We start from the raw sequence: 12,926 nt of genomic DNA, 5'->3' as shown, positions 1-12,926 counted from the left end.
AAAGAGAGCAGAGATGCAGCTGAGATGTTCCAGTGCCTAGTTGTACAAAGTATCTGTAGTGAAAACAAGTTTGGAAGAGATCAGCCTAAAAGGTGTAAAGAAGTCACTTGGACTCTAGCTCCCAAGCTCTGCAATTTTTCTTGATGTACACTGTGGAAGGCTTGTGGAAGAAAGCAGCATCAGAAAATGATGTAGAAGTATATTACTCATTCCATCTAGAGACAAGTAAAGGCAAAAAATCCCAGAAGTGTTGTGACAGACATTCGTGGGAAGTCTGGCATTTTTTGCTATCTAGGGAAAAATATTCCACAGCAGAACTGAGCCTTATAGAAGTACAACTCCAAAATAAAGTAACATGGAGGAGAGGGAAGCAATTGTTCTTACCACTAAGAGTGATACATAATTACTGCAGAGGAAAGATTTTCATCTCTCACATAGAACCCTCTACTATATCCATGTCTTTGTTCCCTCCTCTATATCTATGTATCTCACAGTGGAATAATTTATTCCTTCAGACCTTTTCACAGAGGGAGGAGAATGGTCATCTCCTACTGTACATCATGCAGAGGGGTAAGCACCAGCCTGACCTTCCACAGGAAGAAATAAGTGTGAAAAAGATCTTATTCTGCATCTCTCAAGCTGTTAGCTAGCAGTGAAGATGAGGATCACCCAATAATCCAGTTACTGTTACACAAACAACTGGTGTACAGGTAATCAATCTGCAGAAGTATAAGGCCAAACTTCTCTTCCTTGCTGACCTCTGAAGGTAAGTGAGCCCTCAGTTGTGAGCACTGGAGGATGGTAACAACCAGACAAGGCTTAGTCACCCTGCTGGTGTAACCCAAGCATAAGCAGCCAGGAGCGCTCCATATGGCCAACAGGTAGGAAGAAAAGGTATTTATCACATCCCTGCTTATTCCTGGCCTTCACATTACTTACCTTAGACTGACCACATGGGACCTGATGTATCTTTTACTTAGAAAGGACCCCTTGAATATTTCAGATATCTGTTAAAAGAAAAGAGTGTGTTAAAATGCAAGTGCAATAAGCACATGCTTTCACAATATAACAGTCTCATGAGCCTCTGAAACACAAGAAAATGCCTTCAGATCTCCACCTCTACACCAAAGCTACCAGTAAATTTCCATCAGAGGATGCAGATCCAAAATAAACAGCTGAGTTGTCTGACTTCACTGTCCATTCTGCTCTGTTGTTGCCAGTTCCACCACAAGGTGTCTGGAACAGACAGCACCTGTGCTTACCATCTGCTTGTGTGTACTCGACTATGCATCTTTGACCCACAAGAGCAAGGTGTGAAAGGTAAGGCCAGCCATGTAGGAATGAGGCACAATCACCTCTATTTCCAACCACACAATTGCAGAACTCTTCACCACAGGTCCAGTGTAAACAGAGAAACTTTTAGTTTACCATGGTTTCAATATCTTCGCTTAGGTTCCTGAACTCCTCCGTAGTTTGCCTTTTGTACTGAGGACTGTAGTCGACATTGGTGATTAAGAAAGATGCATTGTAATATCTGTCTTGATCTAGAGAAAAGAAAAAAAAAAGGAAAGGTAGCTCATCATCTTTAGTACAATTCAAATATGCATGGTATCTCACAGAACATGGCACAAGCAAGGGTCCCAGGCTCTGGCAGCAATCCTGTCAGCTATGAAATTACAGCTTTAGCAGCACTTTGGGAAAAGGGGGTTGCAGACCATCCTGTTGCTTCATGGACCCTCTAGGGGCTCATTTCTTCTTTGAGGACCATCCCAAGGAGCTCTAAATTACACCCACTGCAACATTTGCCTGGGGTCCCTCTTCTTGTTGGCCTGAGGTCAGACGCATTGACTCCTCCCTAGCTGCACGCTGGCATGTCCCTGCCTCTCTGAGAGGCACATGGGGCAGAGCTGTTTGCATCCGTTCAGCAGTCGGGTTAAGATCTGGTTCTTGAGTGAATGGCAGAGAGGGGCCCTGTAACACAGAGCTGGCAAAAAGCAAAGCTGAGCTGTAGCTCTGCCACTGCTCCTTCCGGTGTCCTAGTGCAAGCCACAGCTTCATCAACTTTTGGCAAGCTGAGATGGCAACATGATTCATTCCATTCCAGCAGGAAAGCATTTAAAAAAACTCACACTGGTACCTCAGAGACTGGGAATGGAATGACTCAACTTCATTCATGAGGCAAGTGACTGGGAATGGAATTAATTGCCTTCAAGTCACGAGCCATTGTGGTTGGACTTGGTGACCATAAAGATCTTTTCCAACTTTAAGGATTCTGTGATCTGCTACTGAAACTGGGCCCTTGGCAACCAGAACTGAGTCCTGGGCTCTGAAAAGCCTAAACCTCTGCCCTCTCTCTTTCTGGAATATTCTCAGCTAGAGGGGTCAGGCTGAGTTTCTGTAAAAACGCCACTCAAGGCTAAACTTACAATGCATAGCCTGAATAGTAGATACACCTCTGGCTTATACAGAAGACTGCTATCCTTTGGTCAGCCATGGATACCAGTGGAGACACCAGGGCAAAAATCAAGAAGAGGGTTAAAACTGAAATCCCTGCTTCAAGTAAAGCACATTTCAAGTATTCTTATGGATTCAGATCAATTTATATCTCAAATAGCATTTAGAAAGTTCTTATGTGAGTTCTATTCCAGGGGCAAATTGCATGCCTAAATCATCAGGCAAGACCAAAGTAGCAAGTGAAACAGATTCCTGAAGGCTTGTGACAACAAAATAGTGGGGCATTTACCGTGGCACAAAAGAAATGTAATCAAGCCAATGATGAGGGCTAAGCCTACTATCACCGACACAACAATGACGGCGATCTTCCATGGCTCCATACGCCTTATTGCTCGGTCCATCAGGATCACTGCCTGTATTGAAAAAAACAAAATGGAGAAATTCAACTCTAGTACAAAGACAGTAGTACATCCTGAGTGTAATCATATCTGGCACAGCTTAGCTCAGCTGAAAAACCCCACAGAATGAGGTAGGTTGGGAAGGACCTCTGGATTCTGAGGGTCTGACTGTTTAAACTAGGCCCCACTAAAGCAGGTTGCTCCAGGTCTTGTCCAGTCAAGTTTTTAGTACCTCCAAGGAGAAAGATAACGCAGTCTCTCAAGATCTCTGGTCCAATCACTGCCCATTCACATGGCAAAAGCTTTTCCTTTATATTTAGTCAGATTTTCCTGTGTTCTAACTTGTCTCTGTTGCTTCACATACATCCTGAGAAAAAGTTGTGTAGGTATTGCTAGTAGAGACAATTTAACTTCCAGAAATATTACACAGATTTCAGGTGCAACCGACTGCCCACACAGGCACTTAAACTGAATATAAATGTAATAATTCATGACTGATGAAATAACCTCTGCTCCAAGGATACTCTAGGCAACCAGAGATGCCACATAATACACAGCTTTGGTTATTTTTAGTTGGTATGAGTAGTAACATTTATTGAGTCCCTGCAGGGCCTGGGGCTTATTGCTCCAAAGCCACGCATACATTGAAAGAGACCACATCCTGTCTCCTGCCAGACAATTTATAGAGAAAGAGGTACTTGTGTGTAAACATGACATGGCAACAAGATTCAGACTTAGTAACTTTCTGAAAGCCAAGAGCAGACCTGTAAAATGGTTGAGAACTTGACTCACACATGGACAAAGGCACAGAAGACTTTTTCCTCCACTTATGTCCTCCAGTGCAGCATTAAGCGACAGAACACTAGGAAAAGTGCATTTTTGCGCATGCCCTTGGTAGCTTTATTGTAGGATGATGCAAAACCTTAAGAACAATTATTAAAGATCCCCAGTAAATCCACAATACACTATGTGGTAATTGTCATGCCACATACTGAGTCTCCACAACATGGTCTGCATTAGTACAAGGTATCAGAAAAACACCTGAGATAATCTCTCAGGTATCTTGGAGTGACAAATGGCAGCAGCCAGCCCTGGGGAGGAGGACTGGCTGGCTATTCACCATGCTGCTTTACACCCACTGATCCATGCTTGTATTGCTGTGAACCAGACATACTAAATGCTGTTTTCCCCTTTTCAGGCCTATGGCACAGTCATTTCAGAGCAACATCTGAGAAGATGGAGGCAGGAAGAGAGAATGAGTCTTTGCAGTTTTTCCGACTACAAGGTGGAAAAGAAGAAATCACAGTGAAAATAGAGCAGGTTACCAGCAGAGGCTCCATCTCAGGAAATGAGCTGAGTGGGTAGATGAACAGTGAAGGTGAGGGTCTTGTGCACAAATCCAAGACAGCAAAAGACAGTGAAGTCTTGGGAGACTTCCCCAGAGTGGGAAGAGGGGGATGGTGTTATACCCTCTGCTCTGATGGGAAGAAAACCAAGTAAAGCCACAAGCAAGAAATGGAAAGCAAAACAAACAAAAGAAAAAAAAAAACCACAGATCAGCCCTTCCACTACAGAGGAAGGACCTGACAAGTCTGCAGATGGCAAGGGTGTATTCAGCAAGTGACACGGAAGTTGGAACAACTTAAAGTTTAATCTCCTCATATAAAAGCTTGGTTTTGGCTAGTGAGAATGCTATCAGGCATCTCAGTCCATTACTTAAGAAGGGAAGCAGGCAAATTTTTTGCCCATTCAAACAGGTGGCATACCTGAAAGAAAAAGTTAAAACAGAGGAGCTTCAGACAGCATCACAACTGCAGGTAGTCACAAGCAGCAGCTTAGTGTTACCAAAATACACAGGAGAGGTGAGCAGGATCAAGTTTTCTGCTTCAGTCACATGCTGTGGAGAAACCAAATACTTCTCCTTCTGTTGTTCCTACTTTACTGGGGCAAAGTTCTGCTCTGGCAATGAACAGCCCAAGTTTCCCCCCACTAGACTGGCTCCATTTCCTGATGTTAAGGCTGTAGGGCAGTTGGTAGGAGTCTGAAAACCCAGGCTAGCCAAGATTACTTTCTTTGCAAACTTCAAGTTGCAATAAACGCATAAATAACACCCACTGGAACTCAACTGGCTCCACTGAGGCCTTGACTTCTCACCATCTAGACCTTCACTGGATACCTATCCATCAGCTCTGAGGGTGTAACAGAAAAAGAGATTCAGAAAAAAACCTAAAACCAGTGGAACTGTTCTGCCTCAGTTTCTTCAATATGCTGCAGCCTTCCATGGAACACTCCCATACCCATCTCACAGCCTTTCCCAGTCCCGGGGAATTACAGCATACCTCATGGGCACTCAATTATTACCCTTGAGGGCAAGCCTCTTGGCTAATCAGAACAGCCCACTATGGCAACATGCCTCTGCCCCTCCTTAGCTAGCCACATCTCATGCTTGAAAAAGGCAGCTTTTGCATCTCACTTTGCTCTCCTCACTGGAGAGCTTTTGCTTCCAGCCTGAGCCCCTCCCGTCCATCTCAATCAGACTGGTTCCCTGTCCTGCAGCTGAACCCACTCCAGCGGGCTTCTACCTGAATGGTGATTGGAGCACCATGCTCTGGGCAGAGAACACACAGCACAGCCCTGGCAGCATATGGCTCACTCTGCAGATATTGAGGCAACTTTACTCTTGGATCATAACTGCTGCATTTTGTGAACTGTATCCAGACAGATTTCCTCAAGACATGGCCTTATGCCAAAGCTACAAAAGCTTAAGATTAAAAAAACTGAGCATCTCCTTGCCTGTGAGACTCACGGTCTCAGAGACAGCACTATCCTTCCAACCATCTGTCTCTATTTCCTTTTTGTGCAAATACCAGCTACAGCAACAAACACTGGCAGCACAGACCCCCTTCTCCTCCAATGTTCCAGAATTGCTCGTTCTCCACCGGTCACACAGACTTGCAAAGGGAAACAGAAACCTTACGAAGTGCTGTAGTGCCGAGGGAAATGGAAACATGGGAGATGAAGAATAAAAGCCTACACCACTTCTAATGCTGATTTCACTTAAATTTGTTTTAAGAAAAACATTTCAAGCATTCATATCATAGAATCATAGAATGGTTTGGGCTGGAATGGACTCTTAAAAATCATCTAGTTCCAACCCCCCTGCAATAGGCAGGGACACCTTGCAGTAGATGAGGTTGCTCAAAGTCCCACCCAACTTGGCCATGAACACTTCCAGCTAGTGATCTGGCATCCACAACTTTTCTGGGCAACCTGTTCAAGTGCCTCACCACCTTCACAGTGAAGAATTTCTTCCTAGTATCTCCCCGGGAGCCTCCTCTTCTCCAGGCTGAACAGCTGCAATTCTCTCAGTCTGTCTTCACAGGAGAGCTGTTCCAGCCCTGTGACTATCTTCATGACTCTTCTCTGGCCTTTCTCCAAAAGGTCTGTGTCCTTCTTGTGTTGGGCTTATCCAGAGCTGAATGAGTACTCCAGTACCCTGCAAGAGCAGAGTAGAATCACCTCCCTCAAACCACTGGCCACACTTCTTTTCATGCAACCACGGTTGGCTTTCTGGGCTGTGAGTACACGTTGCTGGGTCATATTGAGCTTCTCATCCACCAACACCCTCGAGGTGTCAACCAACATCCACGTACAGGTAATTAATTTGTATATAGGATATACAGATTAAAACCAAACCAGTTTCCTCCCTTTAGCAGGATGTTTTTGACTTCCATCTTGCTAAGTAATAGAATAGGAAATAAAAAAATCTTTTGCAGCGGAAGCACCAAGACTCATCAACTCCCACAATGTACAGTTACCAGTATCCTTCAGCTGTAATGTCTGTGTGCAGGACCCAGCTCAGCAGCCCCCATGTTTTTTGGGGGATTTTTTCTATTTTATCTCACAACTAGGTATGCCTAGCTCCGCTGAGACAGAGGCTAGGATGGTTAGTGAAAGACAGTTCTTGTTCAGGTTACATCCACTCAATGCACTCATTATGGATACAAATTACACCTCCAACAAGCTCTTCCCTTCCCTAGCCTTTTTGCTATCTTGCCACGGAGGGCAGGACTGTCGTGCTCTACCAGAATAACAACCTGACAGGGACTCCTGAGCTTGGGACATCCAGCTCCATAGTTATATAGTTTAGTGGCAGGTGGATCCCCCTGTTTAGGAATTAGACATGGTCTTCTCTGCACTCTAGTAACCAAGTAAATTCTGCTCCACCCAGCAACACTCGCTGGCCAGAGGAACACTGATCCCCTGCAGTGCTAATGAAAGCCTTCAACCATGGATGCATCCTTCCTTTCTTCTTGTGGCAAAGAGACACTGTTTAATAGACAGGTATTCTCCTCAGAAGATCCCCAATACCACAGGTGTCTGTGTGATGCCTTCTAGAGTCTGGTGTTTTGTATAGCCTCACATTTGTTTCCTTGTATCACAGGCTTTGACTTTTTTTACTGCCCAAACTCCAGTAAGCTGCAAATTAACCCTTAGTGGGGCTGACAGGAGAATTCAGGTAACACCAACGCATTCACCCTCTAGCATGAATGAGAACTCACATCCTGCAGGAACAAACCTTAACAAGAGATCAGCAGCCAGGCTCCACTGGGAGACCTCGAAGGCCAAGTCCTCTCTGCTCTGAAAACTACCTCCTCACGGTCTATATCTGGCAGCTTTCAGTTTGCAGTGAATTAGTGAGAAGTTTCAAACCCAAGATCCTTTAGTTCAGTACAGACCTGCTTATCTTGGCAATATTATCAGTGAACATTAAACCTCCTCCAGCAATCCATGTTCTCATTTAAAACATGCGTCATTCCCAAGGGGCCCAAGATAATCCATGAAGACAGCAGCATCTCTCCAGTTCATATCACAGCTAATTTGGATCAGGAAGAGCAAACTCTTAAATCTCCTAGTTTACACACCTTGGCTCTGAGACAAAGACTGTGGTCACTAAAAAGTTACTCTGTACTGAAAAAAAAAAGAAGCCAAATTTATGATTTTGAAGACAGCTATGTTTTCACAGAATTAAGTATTTAAAATACACTAAAGTTGTGTTTAGAGATATATTAAATTGAACCTCAGTACACTATACTTTAATAAGTGAAACATGGCAAAAAATAAAGCTACATTGTTATTGGCACATTATGAAGAAGAGTTCTACTGAAATTTTACAGAGCTAAAATTGTCTGGTCTTCCTTGTGAAACCAATGAGAAAGCACATAGGATTTCAGGTTGGACTTCTGATCAGCCCCAAATGAATTCTTTTACCTTTGAATTTGGAACATTTACCCAAAAGCAAAAGACAAGCACAATACACAGGTGCCAAGCTGGTTTTCCTCTCTCATCCTGTACCAAACTCCCTAAAAGGTTACTGTATTCATTCATAATGCAAGTGATGCAAGTTCAGCTCCCACCTCTGCCTGACAGGATTTGATTCACTATATTGAGATTATCCATCTCTTCTGGTTGAGTTACTGTATGTTATCAGAAGCCTCAGCAAGAGCAATACCAGCAAACTGATGAGAAAGCATCTGTTCAGACAAGAAAAGAAAGTGTAACTTTATCACAAGGTCCTAGTCACTGAGCTTCTGGATAAGCAGGGAACAGCTACCCTGTTCTGTTTTACATATCGGTGCTTGATATTTTTTGGCTTCTTAGGCTAAGCCCTCATAGCACCCCAAATGAGATTTGCTTTTAGATTAATCTAAGCCATGTTTTCTGGCACCAGCTCTTTACTGAAAGTGTTTTGCTATACTCCACATAGAAGAAAACGTGCAACCTCTTCTATGTGATCTGCTGCTGTCTTCCTATAATGCATTTATTATTACATTTTTTATTATTCTACCCCTGCTAACTGATCATCCACTATTCTCAGAAGAGCCAGTGTCAGAGTTTGGGTGGCACATCTGCTGAGGAGGGTCTCTCCATATTTACAGCCATGACCAGTTTTCCCAGTTGATGGATTCAGGCACATGCCTACAATCACTCTTCCTAGAAATAGGACCTTCCACAAGACAACTGAACGGACCAATCTGCTGGGCTGGTGAGCGTGACTTAAAAATCCAGACCAGGTCCCTGAAGCTGTCTACCTTGGCAAGGTGGTTGGGAATGGCAGCAACTGAGATACATCTGACTTAGTCCAGGAAGACTGTAGAAAAAGCACAGAGGCACAATGCAAGACATGCTAATTTCACTCCCACCTTTACCACAAACAACCACCCCAACCTAGCATTCTCGTGTGCTCTTGTAGCACAGTCAGGACACACATTTCTAAAAGAATGGGACAACAACCTCAACTACTTTGAGAACTGAAGCAGAAGCAGCTAGTGCCTGCCTAAGTACTGCCAGACCCTGTTTGGATGAGGTCAGTTACCTACCAGCCTCAATTACTCAATGTTTGGTATCTCCTAAAGTATTCTGATACAATGAAAGACTTCCAAACACTGAAGGGATCTGCTGAGGGAAACCAAGTGTGCGTTCTTCTATGCGTCATACTGAATCAGCTTGATCTCCCCACACCCTTGAACATCCCACAAAAACAGTAGGTGCTGCATGCCACCCCTCTACAGTCAGATAAAGTATCAGTAATGTATTTGCCACTTACTAATTGAGCTCCTCCCCTTAACCATCCAATTTTACCAATGTCTTGCTGCTTCCCCAGAGCACACTTCAGTTGGGTAAAGACAACAGCTCCAAATACAGCTCTTGTCATTTCCTTCAAGATTTGAGGGCAGCATTGAGTCTGGGATGTCTTAACTTAGAGCTTCCCAGCAACTGTATCTGTGATGCCAAAATGCTGCTCATACAGGCTTCCTCGGTTATCCGATCATCTCTGCAATCAGCACAAAAGGTTTGCTGTTCCTTACTCTCTCATCCATTTTGCACATAACTGTTTGGAAGTTGTGACCTCTTTAATCGTTGGGATAGAGGTAGCCTCCTGTACCCCTACAACAATCTGTGGGATGTAACTGCAATGCCAGGGACTGAGATATCCTTGATCACTAAAATGTCTTTCTACAGTTGGCTGCCACAGCCAACATCTTGAGAAAGACAATCATGTTCTGAAACAAGCTTTAGCAGAAGTAGAAGGACTACTCCCTACATAAGGACTTGCAATCTGCATGAACACTGAGAGACCATCTCAGTGTAAAGAAAATATTAAGTACGTGGCCACTGATTGCAATCAGTTTAGGATAAATTTCTGTAACTTTTACATCGTCTTTACCTCTCAGATTTCCCCTTCCAGCTGTGTTGGTCATAGACAAGTGTCTTGTTCTGTTAGTTTGGCAGTCACAGATTTTAACAGTAGGTCTCTGCTTTCCAGCCTTCAAAAATAGCTCTGCCTGCCTCCCTTAGTCCTTCTTCGACTTTTGAAATCTACTCCAAAAGCAAGATACCACACAAGCAGTTACAGTCTCTGTGGGTTTTCAGTTTGGTTTTCATTCCAATGCAGGGCGGGCAAAATGTCAGGTGCCAGATTTGGTGTGTTTCCAAGCTGATTCTGCACAGATTAACACTTCACTGGCTGCATACAAAGTTCATGAAAATAAACAAAAGCACAAGAAGCTACTTTTACCAACTGTACTCCAGTCATCCTCTAGTTCAGCAGTTGTGCCTGCAACACATTCTAACCATGCTAGCACAAACGGTAGGTCAGTGTCTGGGCAGAGTGAGATGACTGTCACCTGCTCTCCACATAGGTCAACCTTGATTTGCCATACTGTGCTGTAGATGAGCTGGAGAATTCTCAGAAAATAAATGCATTTTGGGTGAGGAGAAAGGCTGAAATATCAGGAGTACTGATGCATGAAAGGCAAGCAAATCAGAAGCAAGCTCAGAACCAGTGCCATTCTCCCCACACCCTCAGTCAAAACTCGAACTGCCCAATAAATCTACACATGATGTATCCATGCTGCCCAAAATACCAGAACAAGCCAGAAGCTTGTGGCACTCACCTCTGGGTACCACCGAGAGGTCAGCAAGAAGACCTTCTCTCTGGGAGATGCACCGTTCTGAACACCACAACACACTGTGCAGCATCTCAGTGTAGACTTGAGGCTTTATCTCCCGAATTAAGAAAGGAAGGAGTCATAGGCAAGTCAGAACAAACAAGTCCAGCAAGTCTCAGTGACAGAGGCTTACCCAGTAGCATGATTCCTCCCCTAAAACAATAACAAAACACTTCTTTCATCACACCTTTCATCCAGGAATCCTGAAATCTTTTCAGAGCATTAGTTACACCCTGCAACACCCCAAATCAGAAGAGCCATGAAAATTTTGCAAGGACGCAGAGTTTATTTCCTTCTTTGGTATAATTAAGACAAAATCAGAAATTGTGGGAAGGACCAATGCAAAAAGTTTTCATGTTCAAGAGACAATGTTTGGTCCTAGGCCAGGTATGGAGTTGACAAACTGATGTAGAATCAATTGTATGTGCCTCTTAACTCCCTTGAAGTTCCTTGAAATTCGTCATTTGGCCAGACAAGAACTTGCCCTCATAACAACAGCTAAATGCAACTTTTCCATTCTTCTTTAACTCCTTAGACAATAATTTTAATTGTGGTCACCTAGCTACGCACACATTTCTGTCCTGGAAAAATTCTTCTATGTCATAAACATTTGTGATATAAATATTTTCAGGTTGTCTAAATAAGAAGTTGTGCTAGTGACAGCAAGTTAGCTGGCAATCAGTCAGCACAAGCACAAACTCTAACCTAAAGTAACATTTCTCAACCTTCAATTTTAAGTTTTCTCAGTACCACTAAACTTACTAGAAGATGTATGTGACCACATAGCCTGACATACAGATTTGTTTCAGAAAGACAATAAAGAAGACAGACCTCCCAACAAGATACATGAGTGGCACATATTTTCTTCGCTTTGCTGCAATAAACTTTCTAACCTCTAGGGACTCTTTTCCTCCACCTGAATGACCTCTGTTTGACTCCTCTACAGCTCAGGGATCACCAGGTTAGTAACACGCTGATGCAAATACACCTTGCATGGCTGGAGCACTTCCTTCCACCTTACATCAAGTCCATAGCCAAGTAACAGGAAGACTGCCTTTTGGAGAATGCCAGCTTCTTTTGAATGAAGTGTGAGCTAAATATAAGCCTCAGCTTCTCATAATTTGGATTCAGTCAATGTCTCAGCATAATTTATTACAAAACATGATGAATACAGTTGTTAATGACACATTTAATGTAATTGCTTCTCAATTCTTTAACTGGAAGCTGCATTGCCACCCCATATAGGAACACCTGAGTCAGTCCAGATGTGTAAGAGAAATGCAGTCAGAAGCCTAGCTAGAGGGTGACAATTTCCAGGGTAAAGTATCAAGTGTCACATGATTACCTGACCTGTGCGTAGGTGATGCAAAGACATTCATTCCAGGCACCCCATGTTCCTCAGATATAGAGCTCTGCCTTGTGACTTGATTGTGCCATAGGTGGAAGAATGTACAACACAGAGCCCTCATGGCAATTCCTGCATAGTATCACCTGCAGGCAAAAAACCTATTGCTGCTTAAAGAAAGAGGTTAAACTAAGGATGATTTTTCAGGGCACTGAAAAGCTCCTCCAGCCCTAATTTCATGGCAGGAAGGTACTAAACTGATAAAGAGTGTAATAATCCTGCTCAATGGTCCCCTCCCTGCACAAAGTGTCTGAGTTTCTTATTTTACTGGCAATAACTCCCTGCACCAGACAGCCCATATAAGAAATAGGGACAGGCAATAGCTACAAGTGGTTCCATTGCCAGGTAGCAAACAGGTTTGGCTCCTGATTCCAGAGACAGTCTTCTTACATGCATTTTGGTGCTACACCACAAAACTTAAAAAAAAGCCTGGAAGAGTTGGAAAAAACTGGGAAGGAAGCAGGGGTTGTAGCCCATCTGGGTACCACATAAAAGAAAGAAGAAAGATTCTGGAGGTTGAATATAAAATGCCAAAGATCAAGACCCCCCTCCCCCCAGAATCCAGCTGGTGAGGAAGCAAAATCTCAATGAATGGCTAAAGCAATGAAGTAAGGAAGTGAGGCTCAGGTTCATCAGGGACTGGTGAGCTTCTAGAGT

The 12,926-nt window shown here is 43.6% G+C and overlaps 1 protein-coding gene across 1 annotated transcript in view; it reads right to left on the bottom strand.

The window, feature by feature from the left end:
- Positions 1-10,913, bottom strand: part of TMPRSS11E (transmembrane protease, serine 11E) — a 19,279-nt gene extending 8,366 nt beyond the window's left edge. Inside the window, exons 1-4 of the mRNA XM_017736883.1 lie at positions 10,811-10,913; positions 2,744-2,867; positions 1,429-1,544; positions 940-1,007 (exon numbers count right to left, since the gene is read on the bottom strand). Coding sequence (XP_017592372.1) covers positions 940-1,007; positions 1,429-1,544; positions 2,744-2,855 — 296 coding nt within the window. The 5' untranslated portion in view covers positions 2,856-2,867; positions 10,811-10,913. The remainder of the gene's footprint in view (positions 1-939; positions 1,008-1,428; positions 1,545-2,743; positions 2,868-10,810) is intronic.
- Positions 10,914-12,926: the final 2,013 nt, after the last annotated feature.

The sequence above is a fragment of the Corvus brachyrhynchos genome, unplaced genomic scaffold, assembly GCF_000691975.1.
Source record: "Corvus brachyrhynchos isolate BGI_N302 unplaced genomic scaffold, ASM69197v1 scaffold175, whole genome shotgun sequence".
In the NCBI taxonomy this organism is placed as follows: domain Eukaryota; kingdom Metazoa; phylum Chordata; class Aves; order Passeriformes; family Corvidae; genus Corvus; species Corvus brachyrhynchos.
The sequence above is the reverse complement of the archived record's forward strand: the minus strand, read 5'-3'. Positions and strand labels throughout refer to the sequence as shown.